The following is a 23,740-nucleotide window of genomic DNA, read 5'->3' as shown; positions in this document are numbered from 1 at the left end:
TTTTAATGTTCAGACCAGTTACGGATCTATAGTGAACTTGTTGATATCCCTTCTGCATGGGAACTAAATGGATAGCTTCTACTTCTTGTCCCCTCATTCTTTATCAATTTTCTGTAGTACCATGAGAAATTGAAAGTAGTTTGAGAATCTTTTGGATTTTATTTCTATCTTGACATTTCTGTGAAACTGATACCGAACTGAGAATAATCTGTCATAGTAGATGAAGGCTGTTAGCATATATTAGGGAAATTGTTTTTATAATTTATTACATCACTTTTCTGTAAAATGGACTTCACTTTAGGCATGTATTCATGCCAAGTCAAATATGGCACAACAGTCTAACCCCACCAAGATGTAAGTACAGCTGAGTTGCTAGTTGATGTGTTTTGAATTTTGAAGCACCTCTAACCACTAGTCTGCTTCTATTTCAGTTTAATATCTACACCTCCTCCAGAAAGAGTTCCTATAAAAACTCATCTTTCTGCATACAGTGAAGAAAAGGTCTTATCAGCAATCAATTTTGAGCTGGATCGTGGTGGCCAAGTTTTCTATGTTTTGCCTCGTATTAAAGGTATCTCAACATGTGCAAATACGTGTTGGTCAGCTTTAATATTTCCCCTGGTCAAAGTCTTCTGCAAACACATATCAGACGTTATATGTTGCTCTTTACAACAGCCTAAACGAGTGAAATCCAAATTTCATTTTATTTGGAATAGAAATATGCAATGAAACAAAATTGAAAAACATGAAACAAAAGTATGTAAATCCAGAGTATAGGAGTCCCAAGAGATTCAGGATAGGCCAAGGTCTGTTGGAGTCGCGAGGGACATGTACCGCAACTTGCTGCATAACCATCACAATCTGGAAAATGAGCGTATCATGGCTCTTGCCCATACTTGTGTTTTCGTGTACTGTTTACACTTTTTATTTCTCTGATTTTCTTTTCACTTGTAAAGGCATGGGAATATCCTTTTGAAACTCCTAATATCCATTGTCAGTAATCCTTGGCATCCTTATGTATCTTTTTCCATTTTTAACGATTTTTTCTGATTATATTAGTAGTCATTTTTATCTCTCAATTTATTTCAATTTCTCTGGCATTCTAATTTCACAGGACTTGAAGAAGTGATGCAATTTCTTGAGCTGTCATTCCGAAATGTTGAAATAGCCATTGCACATGGAAAGGTAGCTTCATCTTCAATTCAAGACTGGGTGGATTTATTGGGTTTTCTAGGCAATACAACCAGCATAGTGGTGTGTAAAATTTGACATATTGGCAAACATTGGCGTATCTTTTTATAGTGCTAGTGTGCTACTGACATGGGCGTCATTAAATGTGAAAATGGCAAGAAAAATGTGGAAAACTCACAATATTCAGATTATGATCCCACCTTATGTGGTGGATAGCAGCACCAAAGGCAAACTTGCCCACAAAGTCACTACTAGAATTTCCACCAAGGGACATGTCCCCCACAATTTCACTCTCTATCAAAGGGTAAGACCCTTCTCCTCCTTGGCCAACCTTGGCCTAGAGGCCTTTCCAAACCGAAGAGGAAAAGGAGCACGCGAAGAAGAGGTGATCCACATCTTTTGGAGAGTTCCAACAGATTCAGTAGTTGGGAGAAGCTGGAATCTGTCTCGGGAGTCGGGATAAGGAAGAACTGCGTAGGGACGCAGCGGGAGAGGGCATGCCATACAATAAAACCGTGGCAAGCAATGGATCTCTTGAACTAGACTATTTTGCTCTAGGGAATCCTTGGGCTGTGAGCCATGAGCCATGAGCCCTGATGAGGTCCCAAGTGGAGTTGGAACTGAGGAGCCCTAAATATGAGGGGACCAAACCACCTGATCTCCATTGCCTTTGGGTCTTCTGCTGATGGAACGTAGAGCATCCCAAATGACCAGAAGAGGGGGAATGGAGGAAGGTGTAGGGGCCCACCCATCGTAGTTGAGGATATCTAAGACAATGGCCAGCCTGTCGAACCCCAAACTGTTTCTAGCTGTGTCTCCAACTGAGTGAATGAGAATACCTAGGGTTGGTAACAATGGTCCAACCGGAGGTGAGTGGAAGCATCATCAACGATCCAAGATTTGATAGCCCCGGAGGCAAAGAGCCTATATTTCAATATTTTTCTCTAGACCCGGGAGGCATTAGACATAGTGGAACAATCTAATGGTGTCATGACGAAGGAGTCTAGAGTATACCCAATTAGATGCTTTTCTTCTTGGCAGCCAGCCTCTAAATCAACTTGAGGATATCGGCGGTTTTGACATCTTTTATTCTTCTCAGGATGAGGCTCCCCTCCTCCTTTGGAAGCCGAACTGATGGGGCGAAGGAAGTTGGCACAATCTGAGCCTTTCAAGAGGAAGGCACACATAAGGGACTCTTTGAGGCAAGAAATCAGTAGCCCGAAAATATTTTTCCAGTAAAGAAGACTAAAGCGCTTATCTAATCAACTGTACACACCCAACATAGAAGAGGAGCTTACCCTTCCATGGTTAGAGCCATGGTTCAAGAAGTCGACCGATACCGTCAAAATTTTGCACATTTTGTGTATGGTCAAGTTTGTTCTTTACCATTAGATATCATTCTGTCATGTATAATCATAAGTGTGGTAACCTTCTAAAAGTCTCTTCTATGCTTGACAAGAAACTGGCAGCTATATAATCAAAAGTGATTTACTTTTGTTAACCCAATATGCATAATTATCTGTACTTCAGAATTTAATTTGTTGACGGTTGACCATTCACACATGTTCTTGTTTTATTGTGCTTACGTGCATTTGTCATTAAGCATGTTTTTTTTTATCATATACCTCCTCTACTTCATTATTGAATCATTGAATCTAAATAAAATGTCTGAGTCTATCATTTTGTGTCTTTTTCCTTTCTCGCAGCAATACTCAAAGCAGCTAGAAGAAACTATGGAAAAGTTTGCTCAAGGAGAAATCAAGATTCTAATATGCACAAACATAGTTGAAAGTGGGCTTGACATTCAGAATGCAAACACTATAATAATTCAAGATGTTCAGCAATTTGGCTTAGCACAGCTGTATCAGGTATTGTTGTATTCTTTCTTTCTTTTCAATAGATTATTTATTTTGAGAAGATCTGTTCAATTTGGAAGGAGAAAGATGTGACTTACTTGTAAACTGCATATTGGTGTGATTGCAGATCAGCAGGCAGACATCCTGAAATATATGTTGTCTTTGAATTCATTGTTGGTTCATCAAGTAATGAGGAGTGGTCTCAACCCTCTAGGATGTGTTTTATATTGTTATCTATTGTCTTTCTTAGAATTTTTAAATGTCTGTATTTTTGATAGATTATTGTAAGTTTCTTCTGCTGTGGAAAGTAGACTGACATCTATTTCCTGTGGGGATAATCCTTGCGGAATATATTTTAGGGATAACATAGTTGATGTTGAAATAATGCAAAAAAGGAGGATATTTAGCACTGGCAGTAATGTTTGATGGTAGTGATCCTGATTCTTTACAATTTAAAGAGTCATGATGTAGGTTGGTGTTCTGAGTTGTATACAAGGTTCAAGGTCTCAGTTTCGCCCATGGTTTCGCGTAGGCCAAAAACCTAGTACTGGTGAGATCTTAGCGAAACCATGCATTTTTAGACAGGACAACTCGGCAAAACTCAGGAAAACTCGAGGATGGGTTTCGGTGGTTGTTAGCCCTTGAAGCTTGTCATCTACCCTATTTTAGGCCTTTTGAACACAATGGAAACATTAGATTTTTTACAATCAAACCCAAAATGGTACTTTGATTTCGGACCCTAGGTTGGTATTCTATAGCATAGGTCTACCTTAGGCTATTCCACATAATATCTAGCACTTTTTGAACACATATAATTCAAGTAAAAGTATGAAACAGCTTAAATAAGCATAATGAATTAAAAGGCATCAAAAAGTGTCAATCTTCAATCTCCAAGTGTTGAAGTTGATAATCTCTACTGTAGAGGTGAGATTTGGCAAGAAGAAGCAACAAAAAACAAGGTCATGTGGGGCTTCTTTTCACAGTAGGGTGAGACGGGTGAGATTTAGAGAGAAAGGCAAGAAATCTCATCGAAATGGGGTTCAAAACATCATGTGACTTGGTTGAGTTGAGGTAAAACCGAGAAATGAACCAAAATCTCAGCAAGGAACCGAGATTTCGATCGAGATATTGCCATTTTTCAGTAGCGCCTGTTGTCTCGGACCTCCCGGCTCGCCAAAGCCAAAAAAGGAGATTTTAGCGAGATCTCACTAAGACCTCAAGCTATGATTGTATACAGAGATTGCTGACCATTATATGCCTGTTTTACTTGATTTCTAATCGAAGCTTGAGGGAAAATTAAAAAAAGGAGTCTGGATATGGAAGTAAAGGTATCCTTTGCTTGGATGGTGAATTGAGATAAGATCTTCGTTGTTCACACTTACGCCCATTTTGAGAAATCTTCACAAGAGTATGCTTTACAAGACTTAGTTATTACTCATTAGGATACCATCCACTGCCTCTTCTTGCATTGTTCCTCCGCTAGGTGACCTATGACTCCTCACAAAAAAGGTGGCGGATCTATGTTTTTTGGTTAAAAACACAGGGAACTTCTTATGCTTGTTTTTTACTAAATTCTGCAAAACAGAAATTACATAGCTTATCTGGCTGTTTAAGTATGGGAAATATTTTTTCTTTTTTAAATTACAATTTTATCAGAAGAAAAGAGAAGTTACTACTATGGAGACAAGATCCATAGCTCAACCCACAACAGACAACAGTGACTATAAAACAACCTCAAAACAGGGGAAAAAGAAAGCTACATCTCACTAAGGGCTACAACCCTCTATATACAATCTAGACCAAACAGCACCTTGTTTAGCCAAGTCATCCACAACCTCATTTTCCATCCTTGGATTACACTAGAATGAGATATTCACTGAAGAAGCAGGTGGCATATGTCTGAGCAAGTATGGACATTCATATTGGGCTTCAATTCTTAAGGCTACCGATGGGATTAGGATTCCAGATCTGGTAATGGGGTTTGCCGCCCTACTCCACACACTGTAAATAATACTTGTTACAATATTAATTTAGATGTAACCAGAACCAGAAACGAGAAGAAGAAGAGAAGAGAAGAGAAGAAGGGGAGACCGAAAGCTATTCAGAAACAGAGCAGCCTGCGATAAGTCCAGAATAGACTGATCGCAGGTCAATATAGTGTATATATATATATCTTAAAACAAAAGAAGAAATTACATAAAAGCCCCCTCACTTAAGCCGCAACCCTAAAGGACGAAAATATGGACCCGATAGGTCCAAAAGGCCCCTATCGGGTCCTAAAATTGACGCTAATCCCTTATCGGGATTAGCGCTAATTCCCAACACTCCCCCTCAAGCTGGAGCATACACATCACCCATGCTCAGCTTGGTACAACCATTGCAAAAAGTAGGGGCAAACAAGGACTTAGTGAACATGTCAGCGAACTAATCCGATGAAGGAACAAAAGGAGTTTTAATCAGCCTCTTCAGAACAACATCTCGAACAAAATGGCAGTCCACTTCTATGTGTTTGGTTCTCTCATGAAAGACCGGATTACTAGCAATATAAACCGCAACTTGGTTGTCACAATACATTTTCATTGGCTTGGTCATTGGAAACCCCAGCTCCAAAAATAACGACCACAGCCACATCAACTCAGCAGTGGTATGAGCCATGGCTCTGTACTCAACTTTTGCACTGGACAGGGCAATAGTAGTTTGCTTTTTGCTGCGCCACATAACAAGATTACCTCCAACAAAAGTGCAGTATCCGGTGGTAGATCTCCGATCATTAGCAGAGCCAGCCCAATCAGCATCAGAATACCCCACTAGTTCTATATGCTGATTTGGATGATAAATCAACCCTTTTCCAGGAGCACCTTTTAGATAACGAACACGAACAACAAAATCCCAATGTGCTTTCTGAGGAGTCTGCATGAACTAAGGACCCCAACAAAATAGGAAATGTTAGGACGAGTCACAGTGAGGTAAATTAACTTGCCAATCAAGCTCTTGTACTGATGCACATCCTGGAGAGGTTCACGATCACCCACACCAAACTTTTGGTGAGGGTCCATAGGAATATCAACGGGTCTGGATGCAAGCATCCTAGTATCAGATAGAAGATTCATCACATACTTCCTTTGAGATAGACTGATCCCTTTTTTGCAGCGGATTACCTCAATCCCAGGGAAATAATGAAGTTGGCCTAGATCCTTTGTCTGAAAATGGTGCTGGAGATGATCTTTTACTTCAGAAATTCCTGCCTCATCATTACCAGTCAGAATAATGTCATCAACATTTACAACCAAGACAACCAGCTTATCACCTCTGCGACAAACAAACACAAAATGATCAGAATAACACTGAGAAAAACCACAAGTAACTATGGTAGCATTGAACTTGTCAAACCATGCCTGAGGAGACTGTTTCAGCCCATATATAGCCTTGTGTAGCAACACACACGACCTGTACTCTCCCCTTGAGCAATATACCCCGGAGGTTGCTCCATATACACCTCTTCCTGTAGATCACCATACAAAAAGGCATTTTTGATGTCCAACTGAAACAAGGGCCAATCAAAGTTGATAGCAAGCGAAATAAAAAGACGAACAAAATTCAATCTAGCAACCGGGGAGAAGGTCTCAAAGTAATCAACACCATATGTCTATGTATACCCCTTAACAACCAAACGTGCCTTCAACCTCTCAGCAGAGCCATCAGAATGATACTTAACAGTGTACACCTAGTGACACTTCACCAGATCCTTACGAGGAGGTAAATCTACCAGACTCCAGGTACCACGACTTAAAAGGGCATCCATTTCTACATCCATGGAAACCTTCCATCCAAGGATACGGAGGGCTTCAATATGGGTACGGGGAATGGGGTTAGTGGAAAGAGATAGGGCAAGACCATGGATAGGAGAGGGAAGATGAGATAAAGATACAGATTTATCAATAGGATACACAATCATAGATTTGTGAGTGCAAGAACGGGTACCTTTCCTGTGCGTAATTGGTAAGTCATCAGATGGAGGAGGAAGAGGAGCTTCACCTGAGGAAACCAACAGTGGAAGGATTGAAGCATCTGGGGTATTTACCTCGCCACTTGGCTGTCTAATCTTCTTCCTGCGCTGATAAACCTGTAGAGGAGGGGAGTCACTAGCATGAGGAGCATCAAGGAAGGGTATAAGGGAGGGTATGGGTGGAGGAGATGGATAAGACCACTCTACACTAGACGAGGGCAGTGGAGGGGGTAGCATGAAGTACCTTCAAAGAAGGTCACATCGGCACTGACAAAGTTCCTGTGTGAAATAGGGTCATAACACTTATATCCTTTCTGAGTACGAGAATAGCCCAAAAAAATACATTTAGTAGACCTAGGAGATAACTTATCAACCTGCATATGCAAATTATGAACAAATCACACACACCCAAAAACCTAAGGAGGAACAGGAAAACTCAGTAAATTAAGGAACATAACAGAGAAGGGAGATTTGTCGGACAAAACAGAGGATGACATACGGTTAATCAAATGACATGCAGTTAAGACACCATCACACCAAAAATGTTTGGGAACATGCATATGCAGCATCATGGCTCGGGCAACCTCAAGGAGGTGCCGATTTTTGCGCTCTCCTACTCCATTTTGCTATGGAGTATAGGCACAATTAGTTTGGTGGATCTTCCCATGAATATCACAAAAATCAGAAATATCAGTTTGAGCATATTCTAAAGTATTATCAGAACGAAAGATTTTAATAGGAATGCCAAACTGAGTCTTTATTTTATTATGGAATTTTGTAAATACTTGTAAAAATTCAGACCTGCCCTTTAACATGTAAAGCCATGTAAGGCGGAAATGATCATCCACAAAAGTCACAAAATACCGAAACCCAAATCTATTACTGACTCTTCAAGGACCCCATACATCAGAATGGACTAAATAAAATAAAGACGGACTACGAGACACAGAGCGAGATGGGAATGACACACGGTGATGTTTCCCCAACTCACAAGCCTCACGCTCTAGCCTAGGACTAGACTTAAAACTAGGAAATAAAAGCTGTAACCTAGAAAGCGACAAATGACCTAAACGACAATACCATTGCAAAGGAGTGATGTCCCCAACAGCCGTAGCAGCAGAAGAAGAGGTAGGACAGCCATTGTTGAGGTAATATAATCTATTCTTTTCACGCCCTCCACCAATCGTCTTCCTTGTGTGAAGATCCTGAAAGACACAGTGATGTAGGGGGTTCCTAGGTGACTAGGTCTCCTACAAGATTAACTAGCTAGGTAGGGTTAACTCAAGGGGCTTAGGTAGATAGGACTAAAGAATCTCAGCAAACACGATTAAGCATGCAAGATAAGACGAGACTAATAAACAAAGTAGCCAAAAACAATAATAATCTAGACGGAAAAAACACATAAATTCTTACTCAAGTTTCAAATGGGGACATGGGGAAGGGAACAAGCGATATACGAATATTAGGTTCAACACAAATCCATCTAGACACCCAAATTAGATATGCAAACAATCGATATCCTTTAGCAACCAACTAAAGTAGAAAATCAGCAAGGGTTCTTTGGAGATATAACAGTGACGAAGAACTTAAACAATCGGTAAAATAGGCATAAACAAAAGGCAAAGGTAGGCTTCAACGTCAATGGGCTGCAATATATAATAGGGGTTAATGGGGGTGGGGAGGGTTTAGTTTAATGCTTTACCATGCTGCTATTCAGATCTGAGGAGAGAAGAAGAGATCAAGGTCCTCCAAAATAAAAAGGTTGCAGTCCACTTTTAGTTGATGAAGATACATCCAACCGATTGTAGAGAGAGCAACACCAGTGGAGGGTAAACAACAACCGAGAGTAGTAGCAGCAGTGATGTAAAGGCAGTAGTGTGCAGCAGCAGCAGTATTGTAACGGCAGTAGTATGTAGCAGCAGCAGTGAGGTAAAGGCAGCAGGTGCAGCAGAGCAGTTTTGTAACAACAGTAATATGTTGCAGCAGCAGTGAGGTAAAGGCAGCAGGTGCAGCAGCAGCAGTTTTTGTAACGACAATAATATGTTGCAGCAGCAGTGGGCATCGATGGGGGAGGTCAGCAGTGACAAAACAGCAGCAGAAAAAAAAGAAATAAGACTAAAAAGAAAGAGAGGGAGGCGAGACAAGAAAACAGAGAGGAGAGAGCCGAGAGAGTAAGAGAGGAAAGAGGCGAGCGAGAAAAGTGAGAAAACGAGAAAGAAAGAGAACCGTGAGGGGTTGGGGGTTTGCTCTTGGCCTTTTTTTCAATTAACATCCATTCCTTCAACCGTGGCCTAAGCCATTACATAAATATCTATCTAGTTACTAAAAATAAAAAAGAGTTAATTGACTAGTAAGTAAAGACTTTCTAAAAACTAATCAACCAATAAAGTAGTTTCCTAATTAATTAAAAGATTAACAAGGAAAAGAATATATTACAAATAAACTACTAAACTAATAACTAATGGGGCCCACAAGATCTACTAAAATCTGGAAAGAGAAAGGGGCTCGATCCAGCGTTGGAATGGCTGGATCGAGCTTTCCTTCTTCCTCCCTTTTCTTCTTCTTCTTTCTATTCTTCCAGCCACAAAGATGGCTGCTTCTTCTTCTTGCGCCTGTACACTTTGATGTCCCCATCACGCAGTAAGAAGGAAAGAATGTTACTGAGCAATTTAACGAACTAGTTAATTGACTCACAGAGAGAAGACTTAATGGAAATTGAGGAACATGTAAGACAGGATAAGTTTATGGATGGGGTAGGTGAGATAGAACCATGACTTAGAACTGGTGTTGAAGCACCATTAGCAAGAATCACAGAGTTAGAATTGGAACTAGTAGAAAAATCCTTAAAAAGTGATGACTTACCAGTTATGTGGGCAGAAACACCTGAATCAATGATCCAGGGGGTAGATGTAAGGAGGGTTGAGGTACCTATGTGGGCTAGGGTAGCAGCGGATGTGGACGCACCAATAGATGTATTAGCAGATGCCTTAAGAGTGTGCAAGCGCTGGAGCAACTGGTTGATGTCATCTCGCAAACCGGTAGCTGAATCTTTGGAAGAAGGTATTGGTTTAGTGTCAACTGGAGGCTGGAGCCATTGTGTCCGTACCATCATCAGACACTGCATGAGTAGCTAACTGTGTTGCCCACTCTAGTTTGCCATGCTTTGCGCAACAAGTACATTGGTGTGCAGTACGGTCAGAGGGTTGTCCAGCAGATCCTCGACCAGCAGATCCACTTCCACGGTTGGCATGGAAGGCAGAATTGTCTTTGGAAGACTGATTAGGTTTGGTGGAAGAGGTAATGCGCTGCAGGCGTGAGTATGTATCATTCAAAGTAGGCACAGTATCTCCTGCAAGTAAGTGACCCTTCACTGCCTTCAGGTCATTGTTCAGACCAGCCAAGAATTTGGAGACGAAGAACTTGTTACGCTGAGCCTTCAATTTGTCAGTGTCAGTGGTCAAGGGTTGAAAGACATTGAGTTCTTTAACCATACCCCTGAAAGTACTGTAGTATTCTGCAAGTGGCTTGTTTGACTGGCGCTACTGAAACAGTTTTTTATAGATATTATAGATACGGGTCATATTCTTCTCCTGAGAGTAGATCTCCTTCAAATCATTCCACTCCCTTGGCAGTAGAATGAAACATAACATTAGGAGCAACATCGGGTTCCATACTGTTCCATAACCAAATTAAATAATGCATTCTCTTTCTGCTATTGAGCATAACCATTTCAGATTCTTTGGGAGAATCAGAGATGGTGTAATCAAGCTTGTCCTTAGCCATTAGATATACCTTGACTGACTGAGCCCAAAGAAGGTAATTCGAGCTTCCCTTAAGCTTGATAGATGTAATCTGGACATTAACATTGTCCGAGGTAGAAGAAGTAGTAGTAGTAGTAGGGGTAGGGACTTTGATCTCAGCCATGAGAATCAAATAATAATCACCCACCAAGTACGAAAAACAGCAGCAGTAAGCAATCGGACACCACAAAGCTCAACAAAACATAACCAGCCGATGGGGGCAGCAGTAGTGTCGAATCAGCCTTTGATAGGAGAACAAAAAATTCTGCAAGAAGGCTAATCGCATGGACAAAAAACACAGTAGGCAGCAGCAACTTTCAGCGGCAAGTATGTAAAAAGTATAAAGTAGTAGTAGCAGCCATCGATGATGAAGTAGCAGTAGCAGTAGCAGTAGCAGCCATCAGTAGAGGAGAACAAGTCCAGCGGCTTTCTTAAACAGTAAGGACCAGCATAAAACCGATAGCAGCAGTATGGAAGATGACTTATATGTACTGTAGTCTGTAGATCACTTCATATTAATTAGGACATAGTAATTGCAGCAAAGAAGGCGGTTGCACACCAAGGAAGTTTATCGCTAGGTTGAAATCAGCAGCGATAGGTTTGTTTGGACCAATCGATTTGGTTAAACCTGCTTTGATACCATGTTACAATATTAATTTAGATGTAACCAGAACCAGAAACGAGAAGAAGAAGAGAAGAGAAGAAGAAGAAGAGAAGAAGAAGAAGAGAAGAAGGAGAGACCTAAAGCTGTCCAGAAACAGAGCAGCCTGCAATCAGTCCAGAATAGACTGATCGCAGGTCAATATAGTGTATATATATATATCTTAAAACAAAAGAAGAAATTACATAAAAGCCCCCTCACTTAAGCCGCAACCCTAAAGGACCAAAATATGGACCCGATAGGACCAAAAGGCCCCTATCGGCTCCTGGAATTGACGCTAATCTCTTATCGGGATTAGTGCTAATTCCCAACACTGAACCTCATGGGTCCCGACTCTGTAACCCTTGTTTTGGTTGAATGCATCCTCATGAGGTTCGATATACTGATCATCATCTAAGCTTTTTGTGGACAGGTTGGACCCGAGAATTCTATTAAGAGGGGGATCTCTATTGGGAGGTCTAAACCTTTTCAGGAATTACTCTCCTGGCATCTTAAAACTGACGGAAGTTCTTCCAATGTCTTGATTTGAGCATTGCTCAAAGCTTCGGGCTCACAAAGGCTTGAAACTCCATCAAACATAGGAGAGACATTGTAAAAAATTAAATATTATTAGGCAGAGTCTCAGATGCATCCACATGTTAGCAAACTTCTGGTAAAAATAAAAGCAAGTTTAATGTTATTTAATTTTTTATGGATTCTGTCTCTAACTCCTTTGTATCTGGAGAACTCTTTGCCCTTTATTTTATAAAAATATTCTTATTATTTTTTTTGAACTGGGTAAAGAAGTTGTTTTCTGCATCTTGCATGCTAATAATGAAATTTTTTCACTCAAGTTAGTTTCAGACAAATGAACAAGGATGATAAAATGTTGAGTCTTTCATTTTTTTTAAGGGTGAAATTTGAAGTAAATGGTCAAGAGTGTATCAATGGAATTATCTTGCTATCTGTATGTAGTATTTGCCAAAAAACAATGTTTCTTAGAATTGGGGTGCATATGCCTGTTGTATGAGCATGCACATGATAAAGTTGTAAAAAAAGAATTACTGCCTTGCTTGTTGACTTGCTTCATTTCATTACTGGGTTCTGGATATAAGATTTGGTTTTCCATGCTTCATGCATTAAGTTTGGTATACGTTCCTTGTATGTTCTGTTGGAGGTATCATTTATGGGCAAGGGACTAATACTGGTTCTTCAACTGTTGTGAAATAGTTGCGCGGACGGGTGGGACGTGCAGATAAGGAAGCTTATGCACACTTATTTTACCCCGACAAGTCACTTTTGTCTGATCAAGCATTGGTGCGTCATTATATCAGAATTTTCCATGACTCTAGATTGTGTGCAAAGAGTTTCAGATTTTGTAACAAGGAATTTTGAGTTTGCATAAGCTATTTTGATATTCAGCTGTAGTGTCCAATGATCAACTCAATTATAGTGCATTCATGTGCAGCTGTTTCAGTGAGGGATTTGAATACTTTTCTTGCTGTGGTTTAAATTACAGTGCCTATTCTACTTGAATTTCAGGAGCGACTTACTGCTCTTGAGGAGTGTCGTGATTTGGGCCAAGGTTTCCAAGTTGCAGAGAGAGACATGGGTATAAGAGGATTTGGAAATATCTTTGGCGAGCAACAGACGGGAGATGTTGGAAATGTGGGCATTGATCTGTTCTTTGAGATGCTTTTTGAAAGCCTGTCGAAGGTTTGTTCTGTTAACAAAGCTTGTCATTGGTAACAACATGCTTGCTCTAGCCTTGGTTTTTTATTTTAAAATGATTTTGTTTTCTTTTGTTGATTAATATGTTTCGAGGATCCTCTTTATGGCCCTGGTGCCTTCTTTTAAAAGATCCACTACAACTCTTGTGGTTTGTTCAATGTAAGATTCACGTTGAAAGTTGATGCTAGCAACTGCAGGTGCATGGTTAATGCAGAGATCAAACCCTAGTAGGAGTTGTGAATCTGATCTCCATTGAGGTTGGGACAGAAATGAGATTTGACGATTAGTAAAGAGATCTAATTGTAATAGGGAAGTACCAAACAGTAATGTGTCTTATCAGAAAACCCAGTGATGCAGAATCAAGCACAGGCTGCGAGCCTGCGATATACTCACAGGAGGAAGAAAAGCAGGCCAGAATAGCCTGCGGTTCAGTCTGGTCCACTTTGGTCCATTTTTTTGTTCGACTTCTGGCCTGCGGTCTTACAATTTGGTTCCTCTTGGAACCTCAAATCGTGGGATTGTTTCGTCTTTATTTTATTATTTTTAAGTTGTAATAATCGGGCTGGAAGAAGGAATTTAAGGACCAGCCCATATTTGAGTCTATTTTTTTCAGGTTTTCAGAGTCCTATTCAGTTTGGACTACTTTTAGTTTTCTATTGGGAGGAGTTTTCAGAGTCTCAGACTTTGTTTTGGTTTTATTTTTCTATTATGTCCAGGATTGGCTCTAGCCTTTCCTATGACCAGTCTGAGTCAGTCTTATACCAGTTTATATGTAAGTGTGTGATGAAAATGAGAACCTAAAGCCAATACCTGCACACAAAAGTAGGAGAAGAAGAGAAGTTTCCGCAAGGAGGAGAATACCTCGTGGTTTGGCTGAATAGCCTTACTGTGAGGGGTAGGGTTTATTAAATATAAAAATAAAGATATACAGACCAAAGTACCCCTACCGACAGTACATACACTTAAACCCATGATGAACATAATAAAAATACCAAGAAATACCAAAAATACCTTGCCGCTAGAACATAAACTTTAACGCTTATCCTCAAGCTAGAACATATACATCACCAATCTTGGCTTGGAAATGGAACAACCTTCTTAAAAAGCAGAGTGAAACAAAGGTTTGGTTACATATCACCCAACTGATCTGTAGAAGAAACAAACGGAGTGGAAATAATTTTTCTCATAACTGCATCCCTTACAAAATGATAGTCAACTTCAATGTTCTTGGTCCTTTGATGAAACACCGGATTACTAGCTATGCAAATGGCCGCTTGATTATCACAGAACATGTTACTGGGTTTGGCAACCAAATACCCAAGTTCCTGAAGAAGGCATCTCGACCACATTAATTTAGTTGTAGTATGAACCATTGCTCTACACTCAGCCTCTGCACTAGACCTTGCCACAAGAGTATTTTTTGCTCCTCCATGTAACAATATTTCCACCAACAAAAGTACAAAACCCGTAGTAGATCTCTTATTGCCATATGCGCCAACCAAATCGGCATGACCATTAGGTCTACAAATGAGGCCCTTACCAGGAGTCCCCTTAAGATATCGTAAAATCCCCAGTGAATCTTTTTCCATAAACTGACTTATAACATCAATGATATAAGATATACCTGGCGTTCTGGCCTGGTAATAGTAAAATAGAAGAAGAAACTTTGGAGGGCCTTGATGAGGTCTTCTTTGATAATGTCTTAGTTGGAGGAGAAGAATCCCATACTGAAGCCATTTAGGCTGGGGGCTTTGTTAGCCTTGTGAGAGTGGATAGCAGTTAGATTCTTTTCTTTAGTGGGGAGAGCCTTGAGGGTATCAATGAGATGACTAGGAATGAAATTGTTGAATAGACCCTCAGGGGTAGGCTCAATGGATGCAATAGAAGAAGGCTGGAAGATATCTTTAAAATAGTCAACCGGCTTTGCCTTAATATCTTCAACTCTGTGGAGAGGAACCATCTCTGGCCAAAAGCATGGAGATGGAGTTGACATTTGTTCTAGCTTTCATCGACCTATGAAAGTAAGCGGAGTAGGAGTTGCCAAGTTCCAACCGTTTGAATCTTACTTTTGCTTTAAGAAGTTCTCTTGAGCAACCAAGGAAAAGAGATCCAAAGAGACCGCTTTTTCTTCCTCAGCTAGGGGGGGGGGGCATTATGGATGTTAGATTGGAGCCTCAATTGAATGTCAGAAAGTTATTCCTACAGTCAGAAACCAAGGAGGAGATGTTCCCAAAAGAGTAGTAGTTCCAAACTTTAAGGGCACTTTTAACATATCTGAAGCTTTCTGGAAAAGGCGATTAGGAGGGGGGTTGAATAAGCATGGACGAGCTTGTCCTAGGCATCTTTAACAATGATGAAGAAATTTGGGTGAGAGGACCACATGTCGAAGTATTTGAAAGGTTATGGGCCGAAGGAGATGTAGAGCTAGACAAGAATGTCGATGGGACTATGATCGGAGATGCCAGGAGCATCAAAGGTAGCACGGGAAGAGGAGGAAAGCCAGGTTTCATTAACCAAGACCCTATCAAGCTTGTAAGCGATCCTTGAGTCACCAAATCTTCTATTATGCCAAGTGGGTTAGGACCATACCATCTCAAATCATTCATGCCTATGTCATCAAGGCACTCATTGAATGCATCAAAAGAGGAATCATCAAGCTGATCACATCCCTGTTTATCATGTCTATACCGGATGGCATTGAAATCACCACCTAATCCCCAAAAAGGGGCCCAACCTGCAAGGCAACACAACAAAGGTATTCCCTAAGAGAGGCTTTCTCCTATGGACAATTAGAGGCATAAGTAGCTCTGAAGTTTCCTTGGCTGTCGGAAACTTTGAGGCGTAGTAGCTCGGAAGAGGGGAATAGCAGAAAATATATACACATATATATTTTTTTTGAGGGGGGGGGGGTGGGGGAGAGGGTGTCCCAAAGAAACCAAAGATGTCCATTGGAGTGGTAAGAATAGTTGGAATAAAGGGACCATGTTGGGGCAATTGAGGAGGCAATACAAATAGCATCAACCTCCTGGACTCTGGTTTCAATAAGACAACATGAGACAATTGTGAAGCTTGATATGAGAATGCACCTTGGCCTGCTTAGATGGGGATTTAAGGCCTCAGGTATTCCAAATAACACCCTAACTCATCAGGTTGCATGAGGGTGCAACAAGAGCCCCGAGAGCTGGGAATGGATGAGTATTTGCAGGCCAAAGATGGAGTATTGCAGTGGCGACCACGGAATGAACATATTGGGGGAGAGGGTGGAGAGTAGAACTAAGGAGGGGAGAGGGTCCCTGATGGACTAGAGGGTGGGAGGGAGAAGCTGAAATGTTCAAATAATGTATTGCATTAGGGTTGTATGGACCAGAATTGTGACCTGAATAGTTGATAACAGAATTGCAATATATACATATAACAGAAATTGAAGAAGAAAACTTGAAGATGATTGCAGGGAGTCCTCTCAAGGCCGCTAGGAAGTCCATCCTCATGCAAAACCACGTTATTCCGCACAGCTCACGTCAAAAACCATCAAAGCCATATGCCTCAATGGCTACATGAATCCCCTATCCACAGGGTGGGGATTGAGCCCATAACTTAACAACTTTCTAAATTCAGAAATAGAAACAACTTGCAAGCTATAAGAAAAATAGAAAACAGAAACTAGACTCAAGGACTCAAAGATAGAAACTAAACTCCTAAGAAAAGATATCGTTTTCCTACCAGCTATCTATTGCTTGGGCCCATTAAGAAGTAAATTACAATTAAAACTCATTGAATCATAGGCCCAATATATGTAACACATTCCGACACTCTTATTTTGACTGAAATAAGTCATTTCCGAGATTTACTTGCATCATTGGTCTTCACTGCTATGCATTCAGGACTAGAATAAGGGGACTTATTTCCCTCTTTTAGGATGAATATGGTTGGCTTGTCTCTCTCTGTCTCTCTCTCTCTCTCTCTCATATTTAGTGATTGTGTCTTGGTTCACCGTACCCTTTATCTGGGGTTCTTTCATAAGTTTATCTTTATTTTGTTTGATTTTCAGGTTGAAGAACATCGGCTGGTTTCAGTTCCTTACCATAGTGTACAGGTTTGGTTTATTATCCTGAAAATAATAGAATTAGATGTAAATGTAGTCTCTCGGGTATTACTAGGTGATTGCATCTTTTTATAACAGATTAAGGCCCTATTTGATAATGTTTTTGGTGTTTTTCCAAGAAAAACAGAAAGAATGTTTTGAGGCTCTTTTGCTTTTCTGTTTTTGTTGTCAAAAGAAAACATGTTTTGGCGATCAAATCATTTTTACTGTTTCCTATAACCAAGGGTTTAAATATCCTACCGTATTCGCCAATACTAACTGATACATATCGTATCTTTAAGGTATCCGATACGATATGGTGCCAGTACGATACCAAAAAAAAATTGAATCGACTGTATCAGGTCGATATGTGACCCGACATTGTTGATACCTAACGATACGCTTGATACATCTCTTATAAACTATAGAACCCGATCCAAAACTGTAAAACACTTGCCGAGAACTCTTGTAAGGCATTCTAATTAAAATTTTTTATGGGCAAAATCAACTTGATTTCATACTTGTGGCAAAAATGGCTCTAGAAGTGTTGACTTCATCATCCTTTTGGCATTAAACAACATGCAATCAAGGATCAAAACCAGATTCGCATAAGAATAGTTATTTATCAAAAACTATGAATTTTTTGCTCAAATATTGATATTTTGGTGTCATTTTTGCAATGGATCACTAGATTAGTGAAAAACAAGTTAAATGTTTGCATCAAACTAGAGTAATTTTTTGCATTGATGTGTGCATCTTCCCTAAATTGAAAATAACATCTTTTTTGGTATTAGTACATATTAGAAACACCATCCTTTATACATATTCAATAGAATGCACTTATCTCATTGTACTTTTATATTTTTTATACAATATATGGGAAAAGGCTGGGCACGCCGTTGGGTGCCCAACATGTGTCATCCTCTCTCCTCCCCCTTAGGAAAGACTCCCTTGACCTCCTGTGTCCAGCCCTATGATTGGTGCATGCCGCTAGCTTACCGAAAGCTGGCGGCATGCCTTACCCTCTACCACAATGATGTATATTACATCTTACTTATTTATAGTGTTTTATGCTTTAAACAGTATTTTAGTGTATCTTGTATCTCTCTGATATGATACGTCTCTTAAAATCACCCTTCTTATGCGATACTGATACTTTAAACCTTGCCCATAACAAAAATAAAAATAGTGAATTACCCATTTGATAACATTTTTTGCTGTTTTTTCAAGAAAAAAATAGAAAACCTGTTTAGCAGCTCTTTCACTTTTCTGTTTTTGTTCTCAACAGAAAACATGTTCAAGAATTTTTTTTTTTTTAATGTTTCTCATAACAAAAACAGAAATAATGTATTTGATGACCACCTAGAAATTGAATTCAATTTTACGTTTTTAAAACCAAGCTGCGGCCCAAGTGTCATATATTCTCAAATCAAGCCCAACTTGGCCCCCACCTCAGGTTGAGATATAGCCTAAACCAGGTCCATAAGAGTGAAAAAATTATATTATATTGAAGTAGTTTGGAGTTCAAAAACAAACTCTAAAGAAAAAAAAAAACTCGGGTTCAGCACAGGCCTAGGCCTGGTTCAAACTGTGAAGCCTGGGATTAATGGAGAGAGAGAGAGGTTGATGTAAAGTGCTGTCGAGAGAGAGGTTGACGAAGAGTTATTTTTAGATCGAAATGACAGATTTCTTATAGTTTTCCATGTGTTAAATTCTGTTACTTTGAGTGTTTTGCACAAAAAGAGAAAAAACTGTGTTCAAACCCTCTTTTTTTTTGGGGCGGGGGGTGGGTGGGTGGGGAAGGGGGTTCAAAAACAGGCCAAATTCTGTTTCAAAAAAAGGATCTTTTGAATACTATTTTCCAGAATAGCTGTGTTATGAAACGTGTTTTTAGATGAAAAACATGTCTGTTTTGGAAAACAAAAAAAGGGACCTGGAGTAATTCTTATGTCTCAGCTCTACCTGAATGTAACCATCCCCATAAAATCTCTTTCAAATGCTCACGAAATCTGGCTTTAGGTTCTGAAAATATGAGTTAAAGGTTGCAATCATCTGACATAGACACCTAGCTGTTTGGCACTGTCGGGCATAGACAGTATTCATCTGAAATGCGATATATTTTCTTTATCTGCAGTTTAGTACATTTAACTTGCAGGTGCAATTTGTGATGAGATAGTGTAAACTGTGAAGTGCTTTGTCAAATTTTTAACTACCCTGTTTGCTTTGCATTTCTCCTTTGACAGCTTGATATAAAGATTAGTCCTCACCTTCCTTCAGAATACATAAACTATCTAGAAAACCCGATGGAAATAATAAGCAAGGCTGAGAGAGCTGCTGAGAAAGGAATCTGGAGTTTGATGCAGTTCACTGAGAATCTTCGTTGCCAATATGGAAAGGAACCGCTCTCCATGGAAATTTTACTGAAGAAGCTTTATGTGAAGAGGATGGCTGCAGATCTTGGGATCACTAGAATATATGCTTTAGGCAAGATGGTGGGTATGGAAACACAAATGAGTAAGAAGGTTTTCAAGTTGATGACAGAGTCAATGGCATCTGATGTTCACCGGAACTCTCTGGTTTTGAAGGAAAATCAAATTATGGTACCACTCCCTTCCAACTATGTCTTGATCTTATAAGTAGCATTCTGATGCAATTACGTTCCCCTGCAAAACTTACTATCAGCCGGAACACTTCTCTTCACGTTATTTATTAATGCATGTAGAAGATTGAGAACAAATTCAATGGCTTCCAACCTAGAAATCTTTATTAGACAAAAAATTGACCAGGTCATTTGATGCTAATCATCTGTTCTAGCATATTCTGTTACTTGGTTATTGAAATGACAAATCAGTTCCCTAAATGAAGCAGACCTTCATAAAGAGTTTGTTTTAATTGAAATTCCCTGTCGTGGTTTCATCAAAGCCATTGCCTTTGTAAAATGGTCTTTAACAGTAGGGGTTATAAACACTATCACATCTTATAGTTTTATGGTGCCATTTTAAACGATACCCATTATTAGATATTCTAGCAGTCTTTTTCTTCTGTGCTTGTGATCTCGAAGTGATCTGTTTGTCTTACACTTTGGGATGATGCCTTTTTTAAAATTTCCTTCTGCTTGTAATTTGCCTGATCATCTCATCTTGATCTATTGCTGTGCTTTCGATGAAGTGTTTGTTACCTGGCTTGTGCTTGAAAAAAGAACTTAAAAGTGTACAGATGTCAATATTATCATCTTTGTGTGTGTGTGTGTGTGTGTTTTTTTAATTAAAGAAAAATAAAGAGTTCATCATTATCTTATCTCTTACGATGGCTTAGTAGAATATTTTCCAGCACAGATGAAGAACCAGATTGATCGATTGATTGTTGTGTAGGGTTATTCTTCTTTAACATGCTTTTTTGACGGTGGGGATTGCTTATTTGTTATGTCAAGTACATTTTACCTTTGCGATGACTGTTGAGAACATTTTCTAATTTTATTTAGTGTTTCTTCATATTTTATATGACTTACGATGTGTTACCTATTCACTTGACCATGTTTTTCTTTCTCACTTTAAACCTTGGCCTCATTGTCTTTTTGGTTGGACTATTAGGTGTCAGATCTCAATATTTTTGCATGTTTGCTGTGTGTTACTGTGTATGGATATAGACAGTGAGAGGACTGGAGCCAGTATGCTTTATTTAACTTAGTACAATGATTAACCTACGGTCAACTCAAAACTGAATTTTTATCTTTTATTTTTTTTAAATGATGTAGGATGTTCTTTCTTGATTTCTGGTTTTCCTCCTTTTGTCTGACAGGCAGAACTGCTACTGGAGCTACCAATAGAGCAACTTCTCAATTGGATTTTTCAGTGCTTGACTGAACTTCATGCCTCATTACCAGCCCTCGTAAAATACTGAATCTCTTCATGGGAGCAGCTGATCCTTTATGATGCTCTTTGTTCTTGCATTCGGCCCCGGAAGGTCAATGTTTTGTATATCAGCACGGGGACGGGTAGCAGAAATTTACGAACCAGGAAGATCAGTTTATCGAGTATCAAAGTTCCTGAGATGTCGCTCTGCAGATTCCAGATATGATATGTGCTTGTTCAGACTATGGAAAGATGTATGACACATCTAATGGACTTCTGAAAACTTACTGCTTCAAAGAGGGTGGAGATTGCTCTGCACCAATTTTTCGCTCAATTGGTATGTATTATGTAAGGAGGATCCGAACGGGCTCCCCTCCAGTAACTGGTGATCTCCAGTTAAGTGCAGATAGCATGAAACATCAGCAGAGGTAGGGGTTGGCTCTGCTGACATTTCGTGCTGTTCACTGAACTTGAGCTTTCCAGTTAGTTAACGGATAGGAGCTGGACCCAGAGAATCTCGATGATATGTTCAAATGTTTTCTTGCTTCACTGATGTGGTTATTTTCATCCCCCCAGGAACTAGCATTGTCAACTGGTGTCACTCTGGCCGGATCTGATGAATGGAGGATATACCTGTTGGTAGGAGTGATATGAGGCGTAGACACTGGAGTCTGAAAAGTATGGTAACTGGGTATATAACTAGTCTCTCTGCATGTGGATGCTACCTTCATCAACCTCATCACGTATTACCTCCTTCATGAGGTTCAACTGTTGGCAGTGAGATACATTGGTGTCTGCTGGAACAAAGGTGTTCTTGGTTGGAAACTGCTACTGAATACTTTTTTATGCAATGAAAGGAGCACCTACAGGATTACCCAACCGAGGTAATTTATTATTATTATTTTTTTCTATTTTATTCCTGAAATGTCTGAGAGGGTGGACTCATGATTAAGTTTCTGTGATAGTCTTTTCTTGGCTTGTAAATGGGGAAAAAAAAAAATGTAAAGTTACAACAACTTCTTTTTCACCTACTTTGGTTACAAAAAGATTTTCCCGAATTTAAATTTAAAAGATTTACGTCCTCGTACAATTATTATCAGAAAGCAGAAGGAATGAGAATAGAAGGGGGATTATGGAACTAAAGACAACTGATTTTGTGCTAAGCTGAGCCAGTAGCAAGGGTATGGGCAGGTCCTATACTGCTATTCGATTGTCTTCTGATATGATTGTAGTCACAAGCCAGAAACTGCAATTAGACAGATCTTTTTTGTCTTGTTTTAATTTGGGTGGAAGCAATGAGATGGATCTTATTTCCTCAACAAAAGCCGATATCTTAGCAGAAAGAGCCACATTAGTTCTTGTTTTTTCATTTTAGGTGCAAAATTCCGATTAGTTCAATCTGCCATACACATACATACAAAAAAAACCCAAGCTCCAAAACAATGATTTATTCACCGACTTCAATATGGGACCTGCCATGTAACCATGATAGATGTGCCAACATGATCATGTTCTTTTGGTTGGCACACGCCCGCCCAATGGTCCTTTTTAGGTCCTTGTTAACTGGACGGCTTTACCTTTGGATTATATCAAGGACAATTGTGATGCCAATCTAAAGGAGGTATTGGTTTAATCTTCAGGAATTTGCAAGGTATTCTTCTTAATGCACTTTCCACTCCAATGACTTTCCATGGAGCGCTTGTATAGGGCTTTGGCAATCCAAATGACGTAACTAAAGGTAAAATCTGAAGGATTTGAGAAGTCACTGGTTGAATCTCATAAAAGAGACGTGGTTTCCTATTTACGAAGGGGATTGCATCTTCTCTTTTACTCTTTAGCTCATGATTTGAGAATTTGATATAAGGAATGAGATCGGTCGGGATCGAATAGAAATACCCTTATTTTCAATTAAAAAAATTATGTTTAAACTATTTTATCCTTCATTTTACCGACCCACCAAGGCACCAACACGGTAGTCGCTAAGAATCAATTAAGGCTGATTTTGATCCGATCCCATTGATCCCGAGTCCCTGACCGTTCCGATTCCTCAAAGGGCTCGAACCATGACGTACAAAGATAGAGTGGCCGAATTCCGATCCATGATTGCAAGTCATTTCTTTCTCATCCGTTATGAGTTTGCACGCGCAGTGAATGAATAGGTAATGTCTTTTCTACCCAGAAGAGAAGAGAAGAGAAGAGAAAAACATATAAAAAAATATGAAAATGAACAACTTATGAAATCTCCCAGAAGACATGAGTGAACTCTGACTTGAAAAACGGAGGGAAACCGAAAAAAGAAAGAACCCTAAAGGAGTAGTCCTTTATACTGTGTAGCTTTGCTGATTCCGGAGTCTGGAACACTACTGATCTCGTCTGTAGTAACTGCACCGCAGACGGGTATCTTGGAGATTTAGAATCAGCATTTTTTTTTTCTCTTCCGTCATTCCGTGGGGTTTCAAACCTTCGCCTGCTGCCAATGGCGAGGCTTCTTCGACATGCTTCTTCTTTAGAGCGCTCGCTCTTTGCAGGACAGGTTCTTTATTCCCCTGACCCTCACAGCTTCCCTTTTAATTTGTTTCTCCCC

The 23,740-nt window shown here is 39.7% G+C and overlaps 2 protein-coding genes across 3 annotated transcripts in view; both read left to right on the top strand.

Moving 5' to 3' along the window:
- LOC122079231 (ATP-dependent DNA helicase At3g02060, chloroplastic) overlaps nt 1-23,740 on the top strand; it is a 36,617-nt gene that overhangs the window by 11,974 nt on the left and 903 nt on the right. Inside the window, exons 6-14 of one of the 2 annotated variants that reach the window (XM_042645513.1) lie at nt 432-571; nt 1,115-1,185; nt 2,898-3,059; nt 12,724-12,810; nt 13,036-13,209; nt 17,273-17,317; nt 19,549-19,905; nt 21,104-21,493; nt 21,733-22,040. In XM_042645513.1, coding sequence (XP_042501447.1) covers nt 432-571; nt 1,115-1,185; nt 2,898-3,059; nt 12,724-12,810; nt 13,036-13,209; nt 17,273-17,317; nt 19,549-19,905; nt 21,104-21,205 — 1,138 coding nt within the window. In that variant the 3' untranslated portion in view covers nt 21,206-21,493; nt 21,733-22,040. Of the gene's footprint in view, nt 1-431; nt 572-1,114; nt 1,186-2,897; nt 3,060-12,723; nt 12,811-13,035; nt 13,210-17,272; nt 17,318-19,548; nt 19,906-21,103; nt 21,494-21,732; nt 22,244-23,740 lie in introns of those variants that run through there. The other variant, XM_042645512.1, reaches the window with a different exon arrangement.
- LOC122079233 (DNA repair protein recA homolog 3, mitochondrial-like) overlaps nt 23,352-23,740 on the top strand; it is a 9,214-nt gene continuing 8,825 nt past the window's right edge. Inside the window, exon 1 of the mRNA XM_042645516.1 lies at nt 23,352-23,689. Within this exon, the coding sequence (XP_042501450.1) occupies nt 23,633-23,689 (57 nt within the window). The 5' untranslated portion in view covers nt 23,352-23,632. The remainder of the gene's footprint in view (nt 23,690-23,740) is intronic.

This window comes from Macadamia integrifolia, chromosome 5, assembly GCF_013358625.1.
Source record: "Macadamia integrifolia cultivar HAES 741 chromosome 5, SCU_Mint_v3, whole genome shotgun sequence".
Taxonomy (NCBI): Eukaryota; Viridiplantae; Streptophyta; class Magnoliopsida; order Proteales; family Proteaceae; genus Macadamia; species Macadamia integrifolia.
The sequence above is the reverse complement of the archived record's forward strand: the minus strand, read 5'-3'. Positions and strand labels throughout refer to the sequence as shown.